This window comes from Coffea eugenioides, chromosome 1 (genome assembly GCF_003713205.1).
Source record: "Coffea eugenioides isolate CCC68of chromosome 1, Ceug_1.0, whole genome shotgun sequence".
Lineage (NCBI taxonomy): Eukaryota > Viridiplantae > Streptophyta > Magnoliopsida > Gentianales > Rubiaceae > Coffea > Coffea eugenioides.
Window position 1 is genome coordinate 52602135 of NC_040035.1, and position 25746 is coordinate 52627880.

Sequence of the window (25746 nt, forward strand, 5' to 3'; positions counted from 1 at the left end):
AGTGCTTGTAGATGAGATATCTCTAGAAGGTCCACCATTGAACACATCACCTTTCCTCCCTCTTCTTATCTCGTCCCTTCGTCTTCTCTTGCTCCATCTCTGATAATTCTTCCCAAACTCAAATCCAAGAAACCCAACACTTGTACGAAATTGACACATGTACACTTTGTAAGGGTCTGTACAATGATAAGTTTTTTTATTCTGGAGCTTAAATATTGATTTATATTCTTATATAGGATTCTCTGTATTTAGGGTCTTCTCCCTTTTATCACTTTTTATTTTCTAAAACTGAACATTTTTGCTTTCATTTTTCTTTGGACATCTTTGGTTTCAATTTTTTTTATTTTCCCTGCTTTTTCAAAGGAACAACATAATGACATGATATTATACCAATAAAGAATACTGTTTGGCTAGGTTTTCTTGACTTTTAACTCTTCTTTCCCAGCCCTAGTGCAATAATGAAAAATGAACCAAAAAATGTGTTTAGTTCATTTCACGAAAGATGTTGCCTCTAGTGCAGAGGTTATCAAATTTTTTCTAGTATCATTAATTTGAAACAACAAAGAAAATGTTGCAGCATCCAATTTGATAAAAGAGACCCTTCACCCCTTAATGATTTTTTTTAAAGAAAGATGAAAAGCCAATTCATTAGCTTCATTAATAATTCCATTTAAGAATTCATGGTGTAATATGAATAAATATTTTATAAAAATGATAATATGATTATAATGGATAGAAACTAAAAATAACTTGTAATGAAATGAATGTTTTGAAAGTAGAAAAACATTTGCAACCTATCAACAAACATATTATAACATATTTTCACTAAATAACCAAACACTGGAAAATTATGGGGAATGAAGTGATTTTCCAAGAAAATGACTTCAATGGAAAATATTTTCCCCAGGAAAACATTTTCAGTCCAACCAAACGGACCCCTAATCAATTAAAGGAACAAATAACCGCAAGGAATGACATGTATCTGAATGGAAATTGGAAGCAAAGCAAAGGCATTTTCCTTGTATTAACACTAGAGTTACTTGAGCTGTGCAAAGCACAGCTTGCGCCCCCTAGAAATTTAGTCAAACACAACATCAAATTATTTTGGCACATGATAAATCAATAGAAATATAGGAGAAAATTGGGCCTCAAAACAATTAAAATTAACAAATGTTATTTGAACTTTCATTTTTGTTAATCACATTTTCACTATTATTTTTATCATATAGTTTTTATTTATTGTAGAAATACAATTAATAAAATATGGAGTATAAATAAAATTTCCCTCAAAATTTGTTGTGAAGAGAAATTCCATCTATGAAGTTAATACCCCTATTTATTGTGATTTGAATAAAGATTTTTGAACTATTATTATGATAATACCCAAAAAAGAGAGAAAATCAATACACTACAAGTGCATTGCTGTATTAATTAGCAGCATAGTCTTAGTTGTAACTAAATCAAAAGCAGTCATAATGCTTCCAGTATTTTAATAATGAGAAAAAGTTTAGAAAGCCACTAAGACATGTCACAATCTTCAACATCAATATAACTTACTCTAAAGTTTCACATTTTTCTTTCTTTATTTATTTAAATCCCGTTTAAAGGTGACAACATTATCCTGCAGCTCCAGAATATAAATAGCAAGGTTAGATAAAAAATATGAATTGCTACGTTTCCAGATCTACATATACAAATTAGAATTGAACCATTTTTTTTATTGCAAAAACATCTTCCTAATCAAAATTGAATTTTCTAATAATTTTTAATTGTGACTTCTACCACCAACTACAATTTTTATATGCCAACCCAATTGATACTACAGAACCTGAATAATTAAAAAAACAAACAAAAATTAACGTTAGTTTAAATATATACAAAATCTTATAGAACACAGAGGTAGAAGAATGCCTAACTAGATTTATCTTGGTGGAAGCATCACATGATATATCTTTTCTCTTTAAAAAATACACAAAATTGTAGATAATTACAAAATGTAACAAAAAAACAAAGAAAAAGAAAAAAAATATGAAGTAAGAAATCAAATCGTGGGAGGAGAAAAGAAAAGAAAGAATTATTGTTCTATTCTTCATAGAAAATGATCATTGGTATAAAATGAATTCTAAGATCTTTTTACATATTTTAATATTTCACCTTTTATCCATGAAAAATACCAAATAATAGCATCATCCTATAAATTTAACAAATAAATGCCAGTTGACTATAACATTATGATCGAAGAATAGAGCAAATATGAGAGATTAGACATGAAGAAAAAAAAGGAAGAAAAGAAAATGTAAAATGGGATAAAAAAATAATAAAAACTTCTCTTTGTTAAGTAGCTAATCATCTCGACGAAAAAAAAAGAACATGGCAACAATTTTAGTTAGACTAGTTTTAAAAAATAAAAAATAACAGCACTTGCCGCAAGAAGAAGAAGAAGAAGAAGAAGCGACACAGTTGATTTTCTGAAGGAGAAAAAATATTTTAATTATTTTGGCTCAATTGAATCAAAAAAGGGAAGGAGAAGTTTAGCTAAAATGACTAAGAATCCACTTGTCAAAAATATGTGCAATACATGTGTCAAAAAGATGAGGTGCTATAGTAACTTGGCTTTTTTCTTATATAATAGGTACTTGAGCTGTGCAAAGCACAGCTTGGGCCCCCTAGAAATTTAGTTAAACACATAACATCAAATTATTTTAGCACATGATAAATCAATAGAAATATAGGAGAAAATTGGGCCTCAAAACAATTAAAATTAACAAATGTTATTTGAACTCTCATTTTTGTTAATCACATTTTCACTATTATTTTTATCATATAGTTTTGATTTATTGTAGGAATACAATTAATAAAATATGGAGTATAAATAAAATTTCCCTCAAAATTTGTTGTGAAGAGAAATTCCATCTACGAAGTTAATATCCCTATTTATTGTGATTTGAATAAAGATTTTTGAACTATTATTATGATAATACCCAAAAAAGAGAGAAAATCAATACACTACAAGTGCATTGCTGTATTAATTAGCAGCATAGTTTTAGTTGTAACTAAATCAAAAGCAGTCATAATGCTTCCAGTATTTTAATAATGAGAAAAAGTTTAGAAAGCCACTAAGACATGTCACAATCTTCAACATCAATATAACTTACTCTAAAGTTTCACATTTTTCTTTCTTTATTTATTTAAATCCCGTTTAAAGGTGACAACATTATCCTGCAGCTCCAGAATATAAATAGCAAGGTTAGATAAAAAATATGAATTGCTACGTTTCCAGATCTACATATACAAATTAGAATTGAACCATTTTTTTTATTGCAAAAACATCTTCCTAATCAAAATTGAATTTTCTAACAATTTTTAATTGTGACTTCTACCACCAACTACAATTTTTATATGCCAACCCAATTGATACTACAGAACCTGAATAATTAAAAAACAAACAAAAATTAACGTTAGTTTAAATATATACAAAATCTTATAGAACACAGAGGTAGAAGAATGCCTTGGTGGAAGCATCACATGATATATCTTTTCTCTTTAAAAATACACAAAATTGTAGATAATTACAAAATGTAACCAAAAAACAAAGAAAAAGAAAAAAAATGTGAAGTAAGAAATCAAATCGTGGGAGGAGAAAAGAAAAGAAAGAATTATTGTTCTATTCTTCATAGAAAATGATCATTGGTATAAAATGAATTCTAAGATCTTTTTACATATTTTAATATTTCACCTTTTATCCATGAAAAATACCAAATAATAGCATCATCCTATAAATTTAACAAACAAATGCCAGTTGACTATAACATTATGATCGAAGAATAGAGCAAATATGAGAGATTAGACATGAAGAAAAAAAAGGAAGAAAAGAAAATGTAAAATGGGATAAAAAAAATTTCTCTTTGTTAAGTAGCTAATCATCTCGGCGAAAAAAAAAAGAACATGGCAACAATTTTAGTTAGATTAGTTTTAAAAAATAAAAAATAACAGCACTTGTCGCAAGAAGAAGAAGAAGCGACACAGTTGATTTTCTGAAGGAGAACAAATATTTTAATTATTTTGGCCCAATTGAATCAAAAAAGGGAAGGAAAAGTTTAGCTAAAATGACCAAGAATCCGCTTGTCAAAAATATGTGCAATACATGTGTAAAAAAGATGGGGTGCTATAGTAACTTGGCTCAGAGAAAAAATATTTTAATTATTTTGGCCCAATTGAATCAAAAAACGGAAGGAAAAGTTTAGCTAAAATGACCAATAATCCACTTGTCAAAAATATGTGCAATACATGTGTCAAAAAGATGGGTTCCTATAGTAAAAATATGTGCAATACATGTGTCAAAAAGATGGGGTGCTATAGTAACTTGGCTTTTTTCTTATATAATAGGTAGAGATTATGGGGTGCTAAGTACATTCACGAACTTTAAGGAGATCGTGCTAATGTGACCCAGCAAAACACACAACAGATAATAGTCCCAGGAAAAAGAAGAAGATTAGCGTGCCTCATTGCCTCTATCCTTCTCCTCCTTCATACGGGCTTTGTTTTAAATTGATTTTAAAAATCTGATTTTAGCTTCTGATTTCCAAAAACTGCTTTCTAGTGTTCTCAAGTATTTTTTGTATTCGAATTTTCGATTGTGGTTCTATTGGGAGAAAATATTCAAGTAGCTGCTAAACTTTTCAAATACTAAAATTTTAACCACTCAACTTTTAATAGTAAGTTGTTTATCCACTAAACTATCGAGCGTAAATTTTGATTCATTCCATCTATTCTACCATTAAAGCAGCCTATTTGGCTTTTTCCAACAACTTGTGGCTGTAGTTTAGTGGTTAGAATTCTACGTTGTGGCCGTAGAGACCTGGGCTCGAATCCCAGCAGCCACAGGAATTTCATTTTTGGCAGCAAAAGTAAGCTGTCACTGAGAACCAATGAGGTTGTGTTCCCCAACCCCCGAAAAACCACCCGAAAAATACTGCGCCTTAAACTATTTAAAGATGTTCCCAAACAATTTGATCAAATCATATAATTCAATCAAACTGTACAAGGTTCTGGATCTTTTGATTAAGCTAGGCACAATTTGAATTTGAATTTTATTTTTTTCTTGGTTTTGTTTTATCTATAGTTACTACAATGGTGTGATAATTAATAAGTCGTCTTCGGACCATGACTCATTATTTTACCATTTACAACCAGCTCATAAATACTAAAAGAACTAGTTTGAATACCCGTGCTCTGCACGGTACTGACATTATTGAAAAAAATTAAAAGAGGGGGTGAATCAAAAAATAATAATTAAAAAATCGTACCAACATAATTAAAATATAAGATTTGTTTAACAATAATTTGAAGTATAATAAAATGTGCGTATCATTCAAGAACTGTCTACCTCCATTTTCCCCAGAATTAAGAGCATGCGAAATTCAAAATTAGTGTATTTTTTTTACATAGTTTATAAATAGTATTATAAAAAAATAAATATGTATCACAAAATTCTATCTTCCTTTGTAATTCTCTAAGATAAGAAGCATTACAATGAAATACGAATAGTGCATGTTTGTCTTGTAGATTAAGATGCAGGTTACCACTGAAAATCTCTAATTTGTATATTAACATTGTACCTATTTGAGAAGAAAATGTTATATACAATATAGAAAAATATGTTGAAGTTAAAGGTACATGAAATTAATTACCTAACAATAGTGTCGACCATATCATTACAATGCCTACACGCTATTTTTGCAAACTGACCTTCACATAGTTGTTAATAATTTTTGCATAGCTCATAGAACATGTTTTCCATGTTAATACTTTGAATACGAGCAAGTATTTGAAAATATTTAACCTAGCAAGAATGAAAAAAATATAGGTTATGATTATGAATTGAAAAATTTGTTCAGTAATTAATTAAAGTGGAGTAATTTTACCATAGGCATGATTTTGAATTTAGGCGTTTTTGAAGTGTTTGTAGATGGGGATTCGTCCATGGTAAGAATATGATAAGTAGTGTTTCTTTTTTTTACTGTATTTGGTTTGTGTGGATGACAAAAGAGAATAAAATGGGTTAGTAATTGTCAATTTTTGTGAATAATTATGGAGGTAAGATCCGTCATATATGTAGAATTGTGGGAATTATGAAAATTATAATTCAAATAGCCTCCTTAATTTTAAATATGTGATTTTCATAGTGATGAGTTCCTTATCAGTTAGTTGTTACTATTAGCTGTGTGATATAGTGTCAAACATGATTTGTAATTTGCAAACGTGATTTGTAGGAGATATGATTTTGTAGGGGTGGTTATTATCCGTTAGTTAAGAGATAAACATTATTAAATTAAAAAAATCTAAAATTGTAGTAAAAATAAAATGTCAATCTGGTTTGTGAGTTATTTACAGGGGTGGTTATTATCCGTTAGTTAAGGGATAAAAATTACTAAATTTAAAAAAAAAATCAAAATTGTAGTAAAAAAGGATTTGGATTTAGATATACATATAGATATAGATTACTAAATTAAAAAGCTCCTCATCAAATACCCGCCCCTCTAATACATATAGATATAGATATAGATATAGATTACTGTCATTAGAAATTTGATTTGGATTCAAAATCTTCTACTTTTGAAAATAAAGATGTTTTTAGGAAATTGGATGGAGGTTCAAATCACAATTTTTTTTTTTGACAAATATTCTTTGGTAAACATAATGGAGGAGTGCTAGTTGCTAAAATTATTGTTGTATCTAGTTATTGTTTCAATTGTATACTTTTAAAATTTAAACTTAATTCAACATTTTTGTTCAAAAAAGAAAAACTTATTTCAACATTTTGTTTCCCTTTTGCCCAGGGACTGCCCCCGATTTTAAGTCCTAGGACGTTCTTGTGGTGTTACCAATCATTTCAAATAATACAAACAGAATGTTTTTCAAATAATAATCCTTTTTGGTCCAGTTTATTTCAGAGACAAAGTTGAAAGCCTACTCTAGTTTCAGTTTGCTGCCAGTGGCTTGCTTTTCTTGTTTTATATCTTTCTCACACTTGTTGCAACTTGCATGGAATAACCTTGGATGATTGGGTTGTCATTACATTAGACATTGCTATTGATACGAAGTAGTTAGGGATAAGTAGAGGTATCAAAATGTGTGATTTGAGCGGGTTTGGATGGATTCATAATCAGGTAACAAGCATAAATGAGTTTTATTGACGAGAAATAAGCTCTTCGCATATACATTTTATGAGAATATAATGGAATTTATTTATTTATTTATTTTTTTGCCTTAAAGGTCAATCTTGGGTTGTTCAAAAAAAAAAAAAAAAAAAACCAAAGAGCAAACAAAAAAAAGGGGAAAAAAATCAATTAGTAGAGATGAGAACGATCTACTTTCAAAGGATTGGACCGCATGCGCTTGTGAACTGAATCAGTATCCGATGCAACACTGGCATGTGCTGGGGCCTGGACGCAAGAAAGGTCAATCAACCTTGCAAAAACTTAATTACATTTATTAAAACAAATTAATTGGATTAGCACAACACTTAAAATTATAGTCTATCACAAATTAATCCACAAAATCCTAACGTGTTATTATGGGTATCTTTTCCGTTACAATCTCAATCCTTATCCTCACCAAACTCCAGTGTTTCCCCTATAAATACCAAGCCTCTCCACTATCCTTTTCGCCAGTTCTCGTTATTTTCAGCTGTTTTCTTCGCCACAAAAGAAAAGTTGTTTGTTTTTGTTGTGGGTTATAAAGGAGATGGAGACTGATCTATCACCAAAGTTGGCGAAGAAGGTTTATGGAGGAGATGGTGGGGCCTACTATGCATGGTGCCCAGAAGAACTCCCCATGCTGCGTCAAGGCAATATTGGTGCAGCCAAGCTTGCTCTCGAGAAGAATGGATTTGCCCTCCCCCGTTACTCTGATTCTGCTAAGGTTGCTTATGTTCTTCAAGGTAACCGCGGTCTTTCCTTTTAATTTGAGTAGAAGTTGAATCTTCTTATGTTCTTTTTTTTGTTTTTCCTTTTATGGGGTGGTATGAGCAGTATAACTCAGTTTTGATTTTTTTTTTTTTTGGGGGTGGGTTTTATTTATTTATTTATTAAATCAAGTATTTTGCTGGACTTGATGCCCTGCTTTTGATCAACGATCAATTCATGGATTTGTTAATGGGAATGAGGTTCTCGCCCTTTACTCAAAAGGATTCTGATGCAACTTGTCGATTCGTGCCTATGGTTTGAAATGATTGTAATTCATTGATTTTGTTGTTCTAATAGTTTGGGACTTGTTTTTGGGAATTCACTATGTAATTTCAACAGTCTATGGAATTAATGGCTCTTCTACTTAGGTTCTGGAGTAGCTGGAGTTGTCCTGCCTGAGAAAGAAGAAAAGGTTGTTGCAATTAAAAAGGGTGATGCTATTGCGCTTCCGTTTGGTGTTGTTACATGGTGGTACAACAAAGAGGACACAGAGCTTGTCGTCCTCTTTTTAGGCGATACGAAAACAGGTCACAAAGCCGGTTCATTCACCGACTTTTACTTGACGGGCAGCAATGGCATCTTCACCGGGTTCACGACCGAGTTTGCAAGCAGAGCCTGGAACTTAGAAGAAAGTGTTGTGAAAACCCTTGTTGAAAGCCAAACCGCCAAGGGAATAGTCAAGCTCGATGCAGGATTTAAGCTGCCTGAGCCCAGGAGCGAGCATCGAAATGGCCTTGCCCTGAACTGTGAGGAAGCTCCGCTGGATGTTGACATTAAAGATGGTGGAAAGGTTGTGGTTTTGAACACCAAAAACTTGCCCTTGGTTGGTGAGGTTGGTTTCGGCGCAGATCTCGTTAGAATCTATGGCCACTCCATGTGTTCGCCCGGCTTCTCTTGCGATTCAGCTCTGCAGGTTACTTACATTATCAGGGGCAGCGGCCGTGCCCAGATTGTTGGCGTTGATGGCAAGCGCGTCCTAGAAACAACTGTTAAGGCTGGTAATCTGTTCATAGTTCCCAGGTTTTTCGTCGTCTCGAAAATTGCTGATGCTGATGGTCTCGACTGGTTCTCTATCGTCACAACTCCAGAGTTAGTACTCCTCAAATTCAATGCTCTTGTTTGTTTTTTTTTTCTCTATCTTGTAAATTCATTCTGACCGTGTTTTTTTATTTTTTGGGTTTATTGTTGTGGTATGGCAGTCCCATTTTCACTCACATGGCTGGAAGAACATCGGTCTGGAAGGCCTTATCCCCGGAAGTGCTGCAGGCATCTTTCAAGGTGTCCCCAGAAGTGGAGCAACAATTCCGCTCAAAGAGGACTGCAGAAGAAATCTTCTTTCCACCCAATTAAAGCGGGTTTCCCCAGTTCTTCAAATAAGTCTAGTCTCAAGTATAACGAGGTCGGATGTCTCAGTACCGTATTAGGTGGTTTTCCGGTGCTTAACACTGGACACAAAAAGCTTCCCTTTTTTTTTTTTTTTGTTTTTTGTTCTTTTTTCATTTGGATTCTCGTTAATACGAGTAAGCATTGGTTTCATCAGGATCCCTCTTGGAAGTGTTTTATACATTTCAACTTTACTTATGCCGTCATTAATCCTCCATTTCAACATCTCTGGCTCTGCTATTACATCTCTGGGGTGTGACAAAATGTGTGAAATTGGCAATTCACAAGTCTGAAATAAAAGGAAAAAAAAAAGGAAGAAGAAAATTGAATCTGGCAAATTAGGGGAAAACTGCAAGAAGCTGAGCGAGCTAAACACGCTTTGGACTAAAATCAATCACGCAGTAGAGTTATAGTATATGATTGACGACTACAGTAATACCCGCCCAGTCCCTTTCCAACTTGATGAATCAAATCATCCAAAAATTAAGGATTTGCACTAAGAATCCAATTTTAGTACACTGAGCTTATCAGTGGCTTTCAAGTTTCAACCCCATATTTGTGGCTGCTTCCAAAAAAAAAAAAAATCCCGTATTTATAGCTTCCAACGACGATTTGGGTTTAAAAGTGGGCAGGATTCTCTTTTTGGAGTGAACGCGATCTGAATTTTTTGGTTGCCCCTCGGTACCGGGCCTTTGGGCCCATATGCACTTGGCCCATGGGCTTTCCCTCACCTTCATCAAAGTTAGCCGAAGAGGAACCAAAAAGGAGGGAAAAAACAACAAAAAAAAAAGAAAGAAAATCCATAGTTAAAGAGGGAAAGCGGGAAAGAGAGAGGGGGAGAGATGGCACCACTGAAATCCTTAGAATCGGAGTATCCGATTATTGACTCCGATTTCCGGCAATTCTGTGCCTCCCACGCCATTTTCTCAGGTCCTCTTCTCACTCTTCCCTCATTTTCTTCACTCCGATTTATGGTTTATTTACTTTGTTCGATTTATTACTGCCCACAACAAATAATGATCGTAATAATAATAATCCTCGGATTTCTATTTTTTTTTTGTGGTTGAAATAGAAACCTTAGAATTGATGATTAACGATATTCTCCTGCATTATATGTACTAAGGGAAACATAATATTGCGAAACCTCACTTGGGCTGGCTTTTTAGCTGAATTAATTGTTCGTTTATCGTATATACATTTAAAAAAAAAAAATTTTAATCCCCTGCAAATGCTGAATTTAAGATGTAAAGTGGACGTGTAATTATGATAGGGAGTAGAATTTTAGGAAAATCTGCTGCAGCTATGAGCTAAGTTAATTGGCAACACCCTGCCCTTTGCCCTGCTCCATCAATCAACGTGTTTATGCGGCTGTTGATTGAGCTGTGGAGATTGATGGGTTCACTTTAAAAGCAAGGGCAACCCGCATTCGTGCAAAAACTGCCTCTGCCTTTCTCATTGTGTTCCCCTTTCTTTAAGCAGTGGAAGATTTTCTGGTGCATGATATTTACGTGTTAATGGCTCTGGCAGAGGAACACGACACTTCAGATAGACTGAAGCAGGTTGGCTTTACTTGAACTCTATTACTTTCCCATTTGCAACTTTGGTTATGCTAATGTCTGTATTTCATGCGTGTTCGCTTTTGTTCAACTATATAGGCCATCACGCAGGTTCTTTCCATCATTGATGCTCAGCATCAGCCGTGGCTAGATGGTCTTGAGTTGTTGGGATATTCTCAGAAGAGTAAAAGTATTCTGTCTACTGGATGTCAAAGGTATCCAATGGCTGAGAAACCCATCATTCCTTTGACGTATCTTGGTACCTAGAAATTAAGCTATCAGTTGTTTGATTAGGATTGATGCATTTCTACGTGGCGGATTTCAAGAAGGAGTTCTGACAGAGCTAGTTGGGCCATCATCCTCTGGTAAAACACAAGTATCCACAATCCCATAACCTTTTTTATTTTGTTAGTTTTAGTTTTATATATTTATATATTTTTAGTTTTATATATTTATATATTTCATGAGTGAGCTGCGTAAGCATGATTGGCTTACCGTTTGTTGATATCGTTGAATTTCATTTCATATCTCCTCAGGTTTGCTTACTAGCTGCATCAAATGTAACAAAAAGTGGTTTGGGCAGAGTCCTGTTCTTAGATACGGGCAACTCTTTTTCACCAACACGTGTTGCACAGTTTGTCAGTAGTAGTTCGGAGCTTGCTGACACTGAGGTCAGATATATACTTCATTGGCATCTGGTCTTTGCATTGCCTGTGCATGCTGCATTGTCACAGTTTTAGTGGACCATTGGGTTAGTTTGGTCATTTTTGCAGCTAAGTCCAACTGTTTGCTGGGTAATGTTTATTTGACCATCTGGATGTCTGGATCTATGTAGGCTTTCTGGTGCTTTTAAAAAAAAAATGATACGCTTTCTGGTCTATGAATCAATCTTTGCTTGGTAGGCTACATTTCAGTGTGAGTAGTTATGCTGCTTGCATAGTACTCAACTAGAAAAATCTTTGATTACTTTAAATTGTCCTTTGGATATTTGCGTTCATCTGCCACCACCATTCCTAGTGCCTGTGACTAGTTGGAGGGATCTGGGGAGTGGAGGGATCAGAGGCATGAGAGGAGTGAGGTTTATACACTTGTTGTAAGAGGTAGAGGAGTGATGACTGTGACCGAATAGGGAATGATGACCCTTTTGAAATTGGGTTTCAGGTAGTGCCATAATATTTTGTTCCCATTAAGATTTTCCAAGGACCTTTCCTGGCTGTTTGCTGCCATTTTCATCCATTATCAGTGGCTTTCTTAATGTTACAGTCCGGCAAAATTCTCCCTCAAGTTTTGGACAATATAGAATGCCGCTCCGTGTTTGACATCTTTACCCTGTTGGATGTGCTTCATCAGCTATTGCAAAATCTTAGATATCAGGTTATTAATTTTTGGTTCTTGTATTTTTTTTTTCATTATTCTCATCTTCATTTTCCTTGTTCTTGGATGTGTTTGCTTCGGGCTGTACTTATTAGTGCTTATTTATTCACTTTTAAAGTAAAAATGCAGGTTGGTCAGAACTTAAGGATGCTTATCATTGACTCGGTATCATCTCTTATTACTCCAGTTCTTGGAGGGGCTGGCACACATGGTATGTTTTCTCGAGACAAGTGAGCTTTTCAAATATAATTGTGATTGTTCTTCGAATTTTCTGTTGTCAATAGTAGGATATCTAGTTATCAAGGAAGAATCAAAGTGGCATACGTTTTCATAGAATTCAGGCTACGTTAATCTGCACCTTTTTTCTTTCAACTTTGAGTGTCTAGAATTGTCCCACCTTTTATGACTTGCTTGTTTATTGCTCTCTAACTCTGGTTCATATAGTTTGTAAGGTAAAAGGAAGGAAAAAATCCTTGTCCTCTGTAGTTCTGTGTTAATTTACTGTATGATCAGTATCTGAGCAATTTGCATGATCTGGACTAGTTCGCAAAAGTAGAAAAGGATACAGTGATACCCCACTCCATATGTTATCAGTGTGTTCCGCCAACTAGATGGACTTCTGTTTGAAACAATTGGTATTCCTGTTCTTGTTTTCTTGGAATAATGTAGGAAAAAGAATTGTTAAACCAACAAATGTGAAGTTTAATTACTTGTCATCATTTTGTCAATTCACGAGTTTAAGTCTTTTTACATACTAAACCATAATAATTTGACTTGATACTGGTGTTGAAACTAAATGGGTCACATCTCGTGGGAAACACAGGCCACGCTTTGATGGCTTCTGCTGGATTTTTGTTGAAGAAGCTAGCATACGAGCATAACTTGTCTGTTCTGGTACGTAGTAAACTTGTTGCTAATGAAACTCTTGTATGAACCTCTCTCTGTGGTTCTCATAATGTATTAGGTTTGTTTCATCTGATGAATTCTTCTGCTAAACAACTCATTTCTTGTGTAATTTGGTGCTTTGTCCAAAAATACAACACCAGTCTGCAAAAAATTAGGTCCTGTATTCTTGTTTTTACAGTTTTTCAGGGATCAAAGCATGATGCTGCTTGCAATTCCAATCACTTTTTTTTTTTTGATAGTGTAAATGGGATGCTCGAAGCTGGGACCTCTCACTTACATTTCCTCCTCCCGAACCACCCAACCCATCCAATCACTTGTCTTTTGCTGAAGTTATCTACGTTGTAGTGTTATGAAAATATGCTTGAACCTGTTCAATCCCAGGCATAGAGATACCCTTAATTACAATATCTTTGTAATCTTCTATGGACATATTACCTATATATATATAGGTGGTAAATTGTGACAAAAACCACTATTCCACATGAAATGTCACAGAGTTTTCGTTGAGGTTAAGATCAGTTGGTTGTGTCAGGATTGTGAATAGTATGAAATGCCATGAGTAGTCAACAGGTCAATTAATTGACCTGTTTGGTGTGATTTGCATTCTTACCAAAATGTGGACTCAAAGACAAGTGCCTACAAGATTGGTTCTATTTTGTTGGTTTAGCAGACCGGTTGAGAGCTCATACCCCGTTGTACCAATTTGTTTATAGAGATTTTTAATTATGCTATCTGCAAATGGTATTATCTTTTTCTCGTTGGCTTACATACAGCAAATGCTACAACGTTTGTCGACCTGGGATATTGTGATAACTCTTTTTGTCCTTAGATCAGTATGTGACAGTATCAAATAGGTCAAACTTATTATATTAGTTATAAATGGATGTTTAATCCAAAACTTGTTTATTAATATTATCATAGAAATTAATGTATATTTTACTATTCTTGAATGGTTAATTGTTGTTGGTGTAGATGACCAATCACATGGTGGCTGGTGATGGTGGTGTGATTAAGCCAGCGCTGGGTGAGAGTTGGAAGAGCATTCCACACATTAGGCTTCTGCTATCCCGAGACGTCTTAAACAACATCTGTAGCATGTTCATATTAAGACACCCCTCTATGGTTTGCCCCCTTCATTTACATCAGTTGTTTAAAAATTATATGTAACACTCATCAACTGATTCTGTTGGTGTCTCAGTATTGCGGTAGTCAATTTCTCATTTGACGTTTATATTTTCTCTATGATATCTATAATGGTCAGACCCCATAGCCGAGTCCAAGTAACATAGTTTGAAGGACTTAGTCTGTTTCTTTGTAACACATATGGGGGGAAAAGAAAAGGAAAAATTAAAATGAAAAAAAGATGCATGCCATGCCTTTTGCTTATTATGCACCATTTTTTCTTGACCCTTCAGGCTATAGGAGAGAGAGTGGAATTTGCAATTTTGTGACGGGTGGTACATGCATGGTGCCTGGGGAATTGCACAAGGCAGGTAAGCTTTAGGTCGTTTATATGGAGAAAGCTATTTAATGATGTAACTCAAGAAGAGTTCTAATCCTCAGGGGGCTCCTGCTTTTGTTCTTTTTCATTTGGAAAGACAGGAACTTTTTCAGTGATGATATGGATTCCATACTCTTGCTTTTGTCTACACCTTCAGTGTGAGACATGTAGGTGTATCGGATACGCATATCACTGCAGGGGAGGGCCTCAACCATTGCTTCAACATCAATATTCATCCTGGACTAGATTTTGAACACATCACCTCAGAAGAGTTTTGACTGATTGAGATTGAATAATGCAAATAGAAATCCCCGGAGTGGAGCACTGGCTGATTGGATCTTGATGCTGCGGCTGCTGGCTGGCAGCGCTGTAGAATGGTGCCAAAGCTTTTCTCCTTGCGTGGCGGTGCTGGTTGGTGGTTAATGAATATACACAGCTAAATAAATAATGCATTTCTCAGGTCAATGTTCATGTTGGTCCAATATGTATTAATCCACAGCCCTACCCTAACCCCCGACCTCGCTAACATCCATCGACTCCGACCTAGTCCACGGCAGACTTCCTGAATAGATACCTAAATCACAGTTTATATTTAACGCTGGCATATATTATAGAAGTACTGTTCATATGGCGTAGTCAAAATTCAATGCTCTACCAGAAGTGAATTAAATAAGGTTAGTTTAGACTTGATCATCAAGTTCCAAAAGACTTGATCAAAAGTTTAGAATCCTAATAAAATTGTCTTGAAATTTTGTTTGTACTTCGATTCAGTTTGTACATCTTCAACCTTTGTACTTTTCCAACCTAAGTATTCTATTAATCAAGGTGAGATATCAGTAAGAGTAGAATAATTCAAAAAAAAAAAAGAAGTAAAAAATCTTTCATGATGAATCCTTTTGGTATTGAACTCCTTTTTGTGGCTTAGATATAAAATAACATCCGTACTCAAACTGAAAATGATGGGAAATATTTGCAAAAACCAACTTTTTCTTTTGGAAAACGAGAAACAATAAAGAAGAGAGAGAGAGAGGCACAACTAAGCATCCAAGAGCATGTTAGCAATGGGTTAGGACTTGAGAGTCCTATAAGCAAATAAATATTTGTTGGCCTGACTTAAAACGCTGAAAAGTCATGCTCCATTTGGTGCCGACCTATGGCTACATTTTGATTTCTACCGGATAAAAATGTGCTATTTGGTGCCGACCTATGACTGGTTATTTCTGAGGATTCCCTAAGATAGTAGTGTTTGTTTGCAGGGAAAAATATGAAAAAGTGAAGAAAAGTTAGTTATTTTTTCCTTCATGCGTGTTTGGTTGGTTTGCAGGAATGTTGAAAAATTTTCCTGCATTTTCCCGCACTTTCTTGCATTTTGTGTTTTGTAAATTTGCAGGATTTTGAAGGAAAATAGTTGGTTACTCATAGAAGTTTCAATAACTGATACTAACCGCTATTAACTTCCTATTTTCTCTCAATATTTTTGTTGGTACCCAAATGCATATAAAAAGCTCATTTTCATTTTCCTTTACCTCGTTTTCCTTCACTTCACTTCACTTTCCCATGCAACTTTCCTCCTGTTCAAATGGAGCCTAAGTTTTTAGATTGAGAAAAGAAAAAAGCCTTCCTCTCTGTGTTAAAATATGATTATTAGCTAAAAGATAAACGACTTCCCATATGGTAACTGTGATATTTAAAGTAATCAACGATTCCAGTGACGGAGTACTTGAGACCTTTGTTCAGGGAGTGCAACAGCTTTAAATTAAACTTAAACATGTGGTTTATGAGCTTTTGATGCAATTCAGTGTTTATTATAAGCTTAATCGGCATGAAAAGATTTATTCAATGTTACAAAAATAGAATTAGAAAATTGCCTAAAGTTTGTTATTTATGACATGCAATAGTTATCATATCATCTAATAGTATATAACTGTAGAATTGCTAAAATTACATATATATGCAAATAATATGTATTGATACCAAAAAAATAGGTGCAAAAATGTTTCCATTTAGAAGAGAATTTTTTCAAACATCTTACAAGTGCTTAAGAATATTAATTTTTAATTTAAAATTTAATTTAGCAATCAAGGTTTGTCAATTACAAATAAGCATGTACATTGCAATATCTACGCGTTTCAAGTCTCTAAACTTAAAATCTCAGTCGCTTTCAAGATGGAACATGAAATCATAATAACTTTTCATACAAATATTTATCCTTTGATTATGTGTAAATTTGTATTAAAAACAGTTCTATAAAATAAAGGTAATAGGGGTAGTGGGTTCATAAAAGAAAGGGAGAAAAAATTATTTTAAAGCAACTTCAAAGAAACATAATATTGGAATGATATAAAGAAAAAAGAAATTTCTCTATAGAACTAACATAAAGATTAGGGTATATAATTTTTTTCTCTTCAGAAAAGATATATTATTGTTCTTGTTTTTATTATGTAGAAAGATAATTCAAATGCTACAAAAAAGTTAAAAAAATGCTACAAAAAGTTGTGATTTAACGTATAAAACTAAGGGCATTAGCATCTAATAAATATATTATATATAGGGTGTGAATTGAGTAGGGAGGGCGTGAACTTAACTCCTCCCTCGAGATTTTTTGAAGGGTTGCAATTGACTCTTACCTCCGCCCGTGGATCCAAGTGCGTACGAAACTCCTTTTAATATTTTTTGTCTTTTTGTTTTTGGAAGTTGCTGTTGCAGGCGAGGCTATTGGCCTGTTGCCCCTCGATTTCCACTGTCCGCCCTGGCTAATATAACATTGATTAAAATTTCAAGCTCGTATGCTATTTATATATAAAAGCTTCTCCGAAGCGTATATTGACCGGGGGGAGATGTGCGTCTTCTTATTCAGATCAAAATATGAAGCTCGAGTAAGCTGTGAAGAATTTAGGCCTTTCTTCACCACTTCACAAACTCACCATCCTAGCTCGTTCTTGTAAAACTTTTCTGGCTTTTCTAAGACAATAATGGAGTTTATGCTGGTTGTAGTTCTATTATGGACGACCATCTTCGTCTTTCTCTCAACCCTTGTATATCGATGGATATTTTCCTCCAAAGACCCGCAGGTGCCACGGGGCCCTTCGGCCTTACCCATCATCGGCCATCTTCATCTCCTTGGCCCCAATCTTCACCGCTCTTTTCACCAACTTTCACTCCACTATGGTCCTTTACTTCATCTCCGCCTTGGTTCTGTCCCTTGTGTGGTAGCATCCACTCCCGAGCTAGCTAGAGAGTTTCTCAAAACTAATGAACTTTCGTTTTCGTCCCGCAAGCTTACCCCTGCAATTAAACTAGTTACATATGATGCTTCCTTCGCTTTTGCACCCTACGGTCCGTTCTGGAAATTCATCAAGAAATTGGCCACTCAGGAGCTACTGGGCTCGACGAACCTACGTAATTTTGAAAAAATAAGGAAAATGGAGGTGCATGCATTTCTCTCTGATCTAATGAGAAAAGCAAAAGTCGGCGAGGAAGTCAATGTGACTGAAGAAATAATGAATTTGGCCAACAATATTATCTCCCAAATGATGTTCAGTTTAAGGTGCTCGGATGGAGAAAGTGATCAGGCTCAGCAGGCTAGGACCGTCATTCGCGAGGTGACAGAAATTTTTGGGGAATTTGATGTCTCGGATATCATAGGGTTTGGTGGAAGCCTCGATTTGCAGGGAATAAGGAAGAGAGCCAAGAACATTCACACAAGGTACGATACTTTGCTGGAGAAGATCATCTCAGATAGAGAAATACTAAGGAGTGCTAAAAGACTGCAAAACAAAGAAGATGGAGGAAGCAATGAGGCAAATGATTTCCTTGACATGTTGCTTGACACGATGGAGAATCAGACTGGCGAAGTGAAAGTGACAAGAAATAATATCAAGGCCGTAATCTTGGTAAGTGTTTTGAAACTATACCATTTATCACGTTCTTGCAGATTTCTCGTAAATGCAAAACTTGTTAGAAAGTGTGGATAACTAACAAGCAAATATATATATATACACACACACACACTCATTGTCTCCCTCACTAGATTTTTCAATGCATCCATATTAGGACTTGTTACTATTTTTGAACTTTGATACAAAATTCACATGGCTTTTGGAATTGGTTACACCACCTCTTCCTCAGAAAGCTCTTGCAACTAACTAACCATATCAGGGATTATAGTTTTAGTGGAAATTTATCCAAAATAGTGTTTTTTCTAAGTAAATTTTACACTTTTTTTTCCTTTTGATTTTATTGCTGGTAAACACCAGTTTATAGGCTGTCGAAATTACTGAAACATTATAGGAGTCTTTAAAACTTGCACAAGTACTAGCATACCTTGGATCTCAAAAATTAACCCATTATCATATTGCCAGACATTTTCACTTTGTCTGATTGGTTCTTGCATACACATAGTTGCATATACTAATATCTCTACAGATGACATTAACAACTTGAAAATATTTGAACAAGCAAGGCCATCCACATTGACCAAGTAGCAATATGGTTGCTTGCTTAGCTATTCGTGACTTGCCGCTTAAACTTAAAAAAGCGGACCAAATCCATGCTTTCATCATCTTAATGACCCTCAAAATTTCACCTGTCACATCAGTTATAAAGGCCATTGTATATATCAATAGGGTTAGCGGGGTAGGTGAAAATTTTTGTAGGCAAAGTAAAGGCTACTGTTAAATTCATAACGAGAGTAAGTTTTTGTTAAGTTTGTCTGTTACGAATTTTTTAATAATTTTAACTACAGTAATTTCAAAATATTTTTTAAAATTTTTAAACTATACACTTCAAAATATCCAAAAATTTATACACTTTAAAATTTTTTTTCTACAACTTCTACAGTAAATTACAATAAAGTTTTAGATAAACATCTAAAAAATCCACTTGTCAAACGGGCCAATATTAGGTGAATTAATTGGTTATTTACTCAAAAAGTAGTTTATGAGAGACAGTGGTTTGACTAACACACAAAGTTGTACGCAAAACATATAGGACTTTTTCACTGCCGCCACGGATACGACATCCATTGCCATAGAATGGGCGTTAGTTGAACTCATCAACAATCCAAGAGTGCTCGAGAAAGCGCAAGAGGAGATCAATAAAGTAGTGGAAGGAAAACACAGGCTTGCAGAAGAATCAGACACTCCTCATTTGCCCTATATTCAGGCAATTATAAAGGAGACTTTTCGACTTCATCCACCAATTCCAATGCTCATAAGAAAATCGGTGAATGAATGCAATGTAGCCGGATCCAAAATCCCTGCTCATGCCTTGCTTTTTGTGAACATTTGGTCCATCGGAAGAAATGAAAAATACTGGGAAAATCCGCTGGAATTCCGGCCTGAGCGATTCCTGGAGCCTAATGGTGATGGCGATCCATCACGCATTAGAGACATCAAGGGGCATCATTTTGAGCTTTTGCCCTTTGGGACTGGAAGAAGAGGCTGTCCTGGGATGTCCTTGGCTATTCTGGAGTTGCCAAACATTCTTGCACTTATTTTACAGTGCTTCGACTTCGAGGTGCCAACTTTGCATGCAGGGAAAACAGAGGGTACTGCTCTTGATATGGCTGAACGACCAGGATTAACAGCTCCAAGGGCAAATGATCTAATTTGCCGCCTTAAATCACGAATTGATCATCCCCTTAATATCCTCTCCAGTCCTCAAAGTCAAGACATGTTCTAATTAAATCTGCGCCAGAGCTTTGGACTCGTCAATCATTTAGCATAGCTTGTTTCTAAGCATTATGAGATTTGTTTGAGAAGAGAGTAAATGTAACGCCAGCATAATTTTCCGAGTTGTCTCCTATTATAATGAATAAGAATGCCGCATTTATTTTCGGTCTAATTTTGATCGTCAAACAGTCGGGTTACAGGCAAACGGGGAAAAGAGCTACTTTAGCGTTAGGCTCGAGTTTGTCTGGGTAGATATTACTTGAAAATTAACTTGGCACTAATTTGCTTATGTCTCAATGAAATTAAAGTCACTTTATCTCATTTCGAACAAGAATCAACGAGTATAAAAGCCGAAATTTATACGAAAAGTCCAGTACAAACACAAGGTATTGAGCTTGTAAGAATTTAAACAGAGCTTGAACATGATAACCTTCACTAGTTTAATCAATTGATACATTCTTGGCTATAAACACAGTAAAGCCTTATAATATTCAATATATTTTGCTCATAAGCGAATCCAACATCGGTGAATATTCTTTATTCATATCAAGAACTATATGTCTTAAAGATAATCAGCTCTTCACGGGAAGTCCTAATTCTGAATGTCATAATTTTTTTTTTATTTGGTGGGGGGTTCAAATTTTCCCCATAAGCCAAGAGAAACATTGAACATCCTACATGAACTTATATACGAGTCTTCTAATTTGTTTAAAACTCCCTATGATTCGAAGAAGTTACAAAATAAACAGAGGGATAATTTTCTACTCCGAAATAGCTGAGGGAAGAAATACCTTCAGTTGTTGTACCATGAAATTTTCCGGGAAAAGACAAAAATGCCAAAAAAAAAAAAAACATATCCAAGGGAAATGGAATCAATTAAAATTTCAAGTATCATATCGAACTGACAAAACGGAAAACAAGAAAGTAATGTGCTCATCAGAAGTGTAAATAAAGGACTCAATCTTCACAGATATTCTCTGCATGTCCGTTTTCGTTTCTTCCATGCAGAACTTAAGATCATCAAAATCAATACATCTTGCACTCTCAAAATTCAACCTTCACTATCACTGTCAGACACGATCCTTCCGCACTCACCATCATCGTTTTCCAAAATCCAATTCAAGAATTCGTAAACCCATACCATACCTGGATGAAATCAAAGGTTGCGGGGATACAGAGGAAGCCCTTATTATCTTCTATCAGTACAAAGAAAAGGGCTTCAAACATGACTATCCTTCCTACTCCGCCCTCATGTACAAGCTTGCCAAAGCTCGAAACTTCGAAGCCGTCGAAACCCTTTTGGATTCCCTCAAGAATTACAATATTCGATGCAAAGAAACTCTTTTTATTGCCTTATTTCAGGTTTATTGCAAAGCCAAGTTGTCTTGCAAGGCCATTGAACTTTTTAGGAACATGACGTCATTCAATTGTGTCCGTACACTTCAGTCTTTTAATGCGATTCTTAATGCTTTGGTTGATGATGATTGTTTGTCTGATGCTAATGAGATTTTTGGGGAGTCCGCGAAGATGGGTTTGCGATTGAACTCTGTTTCGTTCAATATTATGATCAAAATGTGGCTTCAAAAGGGCGAATGGGATAGAGCTCGGGAAGTGTTTGATGAAATGCTTGAGAGAGAGGTGAAGCCCAGTGTTGTGACTTATAATAGTTTAATTGGGTTTTTGTGTAAAAGGGGCGAGCTTGATAAAGCTAAGGTTTTGGTTAAGGATATGATGAAGAAGGGGAAAAGACCAAATGCTGTTACTTATGCTCTGCTGATGGAAGGCCTTTGCTTTGTGGGGAAGTTTAAAGAGGCCAAGAAGCTGATGTTTGATATGGAGTATCAAGGTTGTAAACCAAGGCCCGTGAATTATGGAGTTCTGATGACTGATCTTGGAAAGAGAGGTGAGTTTGAAAAGGCTAAAGGATTGCTGATTGAAATGAAGAAAAGGAAGATGAGGCCAGATGTTGTAATGTTTAACATAATAATCAACTGTTTGTGTAAGGTAGGCAGGGCTGCAGAGGCTTATAAGTTATTAGTTGAAATGCAAGTGGGAGGGTGCGAACCGAATGCAGCTAGTTACAGAATGATGGTTGATGGGTTTTGTAGAGCAGGTGAATTTGAGAGTGGTGTAAAGGTGTTAAATGCAATGCTAAGGAGTAGGCATTTTCCTCGACCAGAAACAGTTGTTTGCTTATTTATGGGCTTAATCAAGAGTGGGAATTTGGATAATGCATGCTTTATTTTGGAAGAGATGTTGAAAAGAAAGATAATGATTGACCTGAAGTCATGGGAAGCCTTAGTTGTGGAGTCTTGTGGGGACGAAATGGATGTTAATAGGATTATGACCAAAATCTTAGTCTTGAATTGAGTGATTGAGTCTTTGCTAATTGTTGTCTTTAGCATGGCTTGATCAATCTGAAAGTGGTTTCCTGGTGTTATCGTTTAGTTTTGAGGATCTTATTTACACTGTACTTTTGATTTGAAATGAAAGAGAATATTGCGACCTAGTGAAATTTTATCCACAGGATCCCTGACAAGTTATCCTCTTTATAGACCGCTGGAAACCTTTTTAAGTGCAAGGGAAGTGAGAATGTGTGGATGAATGGATTGTCCCTGGAGCAATAACTGCATGTTTTTGTGAAACATGAAAAAGTGCAATGATCAAAATAACATTGACATGTCCGGACAAGGTAATGCTTACAAGCTGATTTGGCTGGAGGTTCTGCTGGAAATCCTTCTTATAGGTAATGATCAGTAACTTTTACTGCATTAGCTAAGAAAGCCATTGTGGTGATCAGCATTATCTTCATAAGGTGCCCTTAATTGATGCATTGGACTTTTATTTTGCCAAAAGATCTGCAATTTGGTTCAAAATGCTCACTTAGCTACCCAATACATTTTGCTTTAGAAACACCAACTAATACACCTAGATTGGTGGAATTAGCAATCACCTAATCCATCTTATCAACTCCAATTTCCATTCTACCTGGCTCTGGCTCTTGAAAGACCATATATATATATTCCCATCTAACCTGATACATCCAACAATTCAAAAACATATCCTTTCACCAAGCTGTAGAACGAGTCTGTAACAAGGTGTGCAAACTTTTCTGAACTTTTCCTGTAGCCTGTCTCCAACTCATGGCTACCGTGCAGTGTAACAATATCCAGCTCACAGCAATACTCTCCCTCCTCATTTTAGCACTTGCAGTCACTTGTGCTACCTCAGCTAGAATCCTTGATGAGGAGGTAGTTGCCCCCACACTTCCACCCGAAGGCGCTGATCCGGATGACACAGCAGTTCCTAATGTAACGCCCGGGGGTACTGCTGCTCCAGCTGCAGTCGCAAGTAATGGAGTTGGTGCTGAGAGTCCCGATCACATGCTGACCTTTTTCATGCATGACATTCTAGGTGGATCAACCCCTTCGGCAATAGCTGTAACTGGAGTGGTAACTAATCCAGCCGTGGGCGGCCAAGTCCCCTTTGCCAAGCCTAATGGTGCAGTCCTGCCCGTGAATAACGGCATCCCAGTAAACAATGCTAATAGTGGAATTATCAACAATAACAACATCCCCTTCCTCACTGGCCTCAGCGGAACCGCACCTAATTTGGTTCAGCAGAATGGAAACTCAATAATTGGAGGAGGGTTTGGTTTCCCAGCCTTAAATCCTGCACAATTCCCTACAGGAACTACATTTCAGTCACTCATGTTTGGTACCATGACAGTGTTTGATGATGAGCTAACGGAAGGGCACGAGCTCGGTTCAGGTTTGGTAGGCAAAGCACAAGGGTTTTACATTGCTAGTTCAGAGGACGGTACTAGCCAGACCATGGTTTTCACTGTGATGTTTGCAAGTGGCAGCTATGCTGATAGCCTGAGCTTTTTTGGGGTCCATAGAACTGCTGTCTCGGAGTCCCATCTTGCCATCATGGGTGGGACTGGAAAGTACGTAAATGCCAAGGGACTTGCAACTGTAAAGACCTTCCCTGCAAATCTCAACCAACATACTACAGATGGGGTGGAGACTGTGTTGGAGATCACTGTGTATCTTGCTTATTAGTGTATCAGCTTTTCTGTTTGATTGCTTGGTGTGTATTTGCTAATGAGTCGGAGAATTTGAAAACTGAAATTGAAATTTGTGCTTAAAAATATTTAATATTTGATTTGGATTACAGTGGTGTGAAATTGCTTCCAAATATAACTATTGAATACATGCTTGATTATAAACAAGTCATTGTTGTTTTAATAAGGAAATTCGAATTAATAGGTTGAATTTCTTAATTCTGGAATCAGTATTACCAGGAAAAAGAAAAGTAGAAAACATGAGTTTCCTAAAAAAAAAAATGAAAAGAAAGAGAGGGGTTAAAATGAAAATACATTATTTTGTGGCGCCAGCCAATAAGAGGTATTTCTGTTTAATTTATGCAAATCCTTTATAACCGCAACGGATCTTTTGTCTCACTTTCTCTTCCACCTCCATCATAAACATCAGATTTTAATCTTTTTTGGTTTTCTTACTATTAAGTAACTAGTAACACAGTAAAAAAATAAATAAATACAAGAGTCTCAAAAATAATAACATATAATAGAAAATCACAAAATACAGTAGAAAATTCATAAAAAATCTCATTCTGTGTATTTTGATTTGTGGGTTTTTAATTCTTTCTTGTTTTCTTACTATCAAATAACTACTAACACAATAAAAATAAAAAATACAACAGTCTCAAAAAAAATAACATATAATAAAAAATCACAAAATATAGCAGAAAATTCATTAAAAAAAAATCTCATTTTTCTGTGTATTTTGATACTGTGAGTTTGTTAAATATTGTATATTACTCTTTTTTTTTTGTTAGATACGATTGATTCTAATCTACACCTACTCCTACTTTATACTAGGGCAGGAAATCCTGGACTCAGAATGTAGGTCAAGAGATTTGAATCCTTTGACCTCCACTCAAATAGAGTTTTAAGACTTTCTTGGTGACCAACTACTCTAGAAATAGTTAGTTAAAAGTTGGTGGCCAACTACACCCAAATATAGCTTTAAGGCTCTTTTGGTGGTTAACTATTCTAAGAGTGTATTACTTAGTTAATAGTTATAACTTAGTTAATAGTTATTTGATAGTAAGAAAACAAAAAAAATTAAAATATGATATTTATAGAGGAGAAATGAAAATATAATAAAAAATGAGATAGAAAGTGGAATAAGAGATAGGACAGAATATCCGATGCACTTTATTACCCACAAAAAAAAAATCCTTTATATCTTGCGGTGGTTAGGTTGAGCCAAGGTCAGCGATACATCTATCTGTGGATTAGTTAGGGGACTAATAAACTACTACAGTAGTTCGATAATGGCTGGTTGGTGCAGTACAGGTGA

The 25746-nt window shown here is 35.3% G+C and overlaps 5 protein-coding genes and 1 non-coding gene across 8 annotated transcripts; all 6 read left to right on the forward strand.

The window, feature by feature from the left end:
* The first annotated feature begins 4811 nt into the window (after positions 1-4811).
* Positions 4812-4883, forward strand: TRNAH-GUG. Its single transcript has one exon. It is a non-coding gene; the product is annotated as a tRNA-His (tRNA).
* A 2835-nt stretch (positions 4884-7718) lies between these two features.
* On the forward strand, positions 7719-9421 carry LOC113749498 (glutelin type-D 1). Its single transcript, XM_027293258.1, has 3 exons — positions 7719-7942; positions 8336-9056; positions 9167-9421. The coding sequence occupies exons 1-3, from the start codon at positions 7747-7749 to the stop codon at positions 9315-9317; spliced, it is 1068 nt and encodes a 355-aa protein (XP_027149059.1). The 5' UTR covers positions 7719-7746; the 3' UTR covers positions 9318-9421.
* Positions 9422-10171: 750 nt separating this feature from the next.
* Positions 10172-15372, forward strand: LOC113781775 (DNA repair protein RAD51 homolog 4). 3 transcript variants are annotated; one of them, XM_027327755.1, is made up of 11 exons: positions 10172-10280; positions 10830-10909; positions 11006-11121; positions 11201-11282; positions 11443-11577; positions 12170-12280; positions 12410-12491; positions 13104-13174; positions 14159-14308; positions 14602-14679; positions 14785-15372. In XM_027327755.1, exons 1-10 carry the CDS (start codon positions 10193-10195, stop codon positions 14635-14637), a joined length of 951 nt encoding a protein of 316 aa, XP_027183556.1. In that variant the 5' UTR covers positions 10172-10192; the 3' UTR covers positions 14638-14679; positions 14785-15372. The 3 variants fall into 3 exon arrangements, with proteins under 3 accessions (XP_027183556.1, XP_027183557.1, XP_027183554.1); XM_027327756.1 differs by having other exon boundaries at positions 14789-15372; XM_027327753.1 differs by lacking the exons at positions 14602-14679; positions 14785-15372 and having other exon boundaries at positions 14159-14415.
* A 2287-nt stretch (positions 15373-17659) lies between these two features.
* Positions 17660-20502, forward strand: LOC113774770 (licodione synthase-like). Its single transcript, XM_027319390.1, has 2 exons — positions 17660-18580; positions 19677-20502. Exons 1-2 carry the CDS (start codon positions 17660-17662, stop codon positions 20367-20369), a joined length of 1614 nt encoding a protein of 537 aa, XP_027175191.1. The 3' UTR covers positions 20370-20502.
* An 824-nt stretch (positions 20503-21326) lies between these two features.
* LOC113780466 (pentatricopeptide repeat-containing protein At1g07740, mitochondrial) lies at positions 21327-22742 on the forward strand. The gene has a single exon (XM_027326265.1). The coding sequence runs from the start codon at positions 21341-21343 to the stop codon at positions 22727-22729; it is 1389 nt and encodes a 462-aa protein (XP_027182066.1). The 5' UTR covers positions 21327-21340; the 3' UTR covers positions 22730-22742.
* Positions 22743-22760: 18 nt separating this feature from the next.
* LOC113780470 (dirigent protein 25) lies at positions 22761-24497 on the forward strand. Its single transcript, XM_027326270.1, has one exon. It carries the CDS (start codon positions 23503-23505, stop codon positions 24421-24423), a length of 921 nt encoding a protein of 306 aa, XP_027182071.1. The 5' UTR covers positions 22761-23502; the 3' UTR covers positions 24424-24497.
* Positions 24498-25746: the final 1249 nt, after the last annotated feature.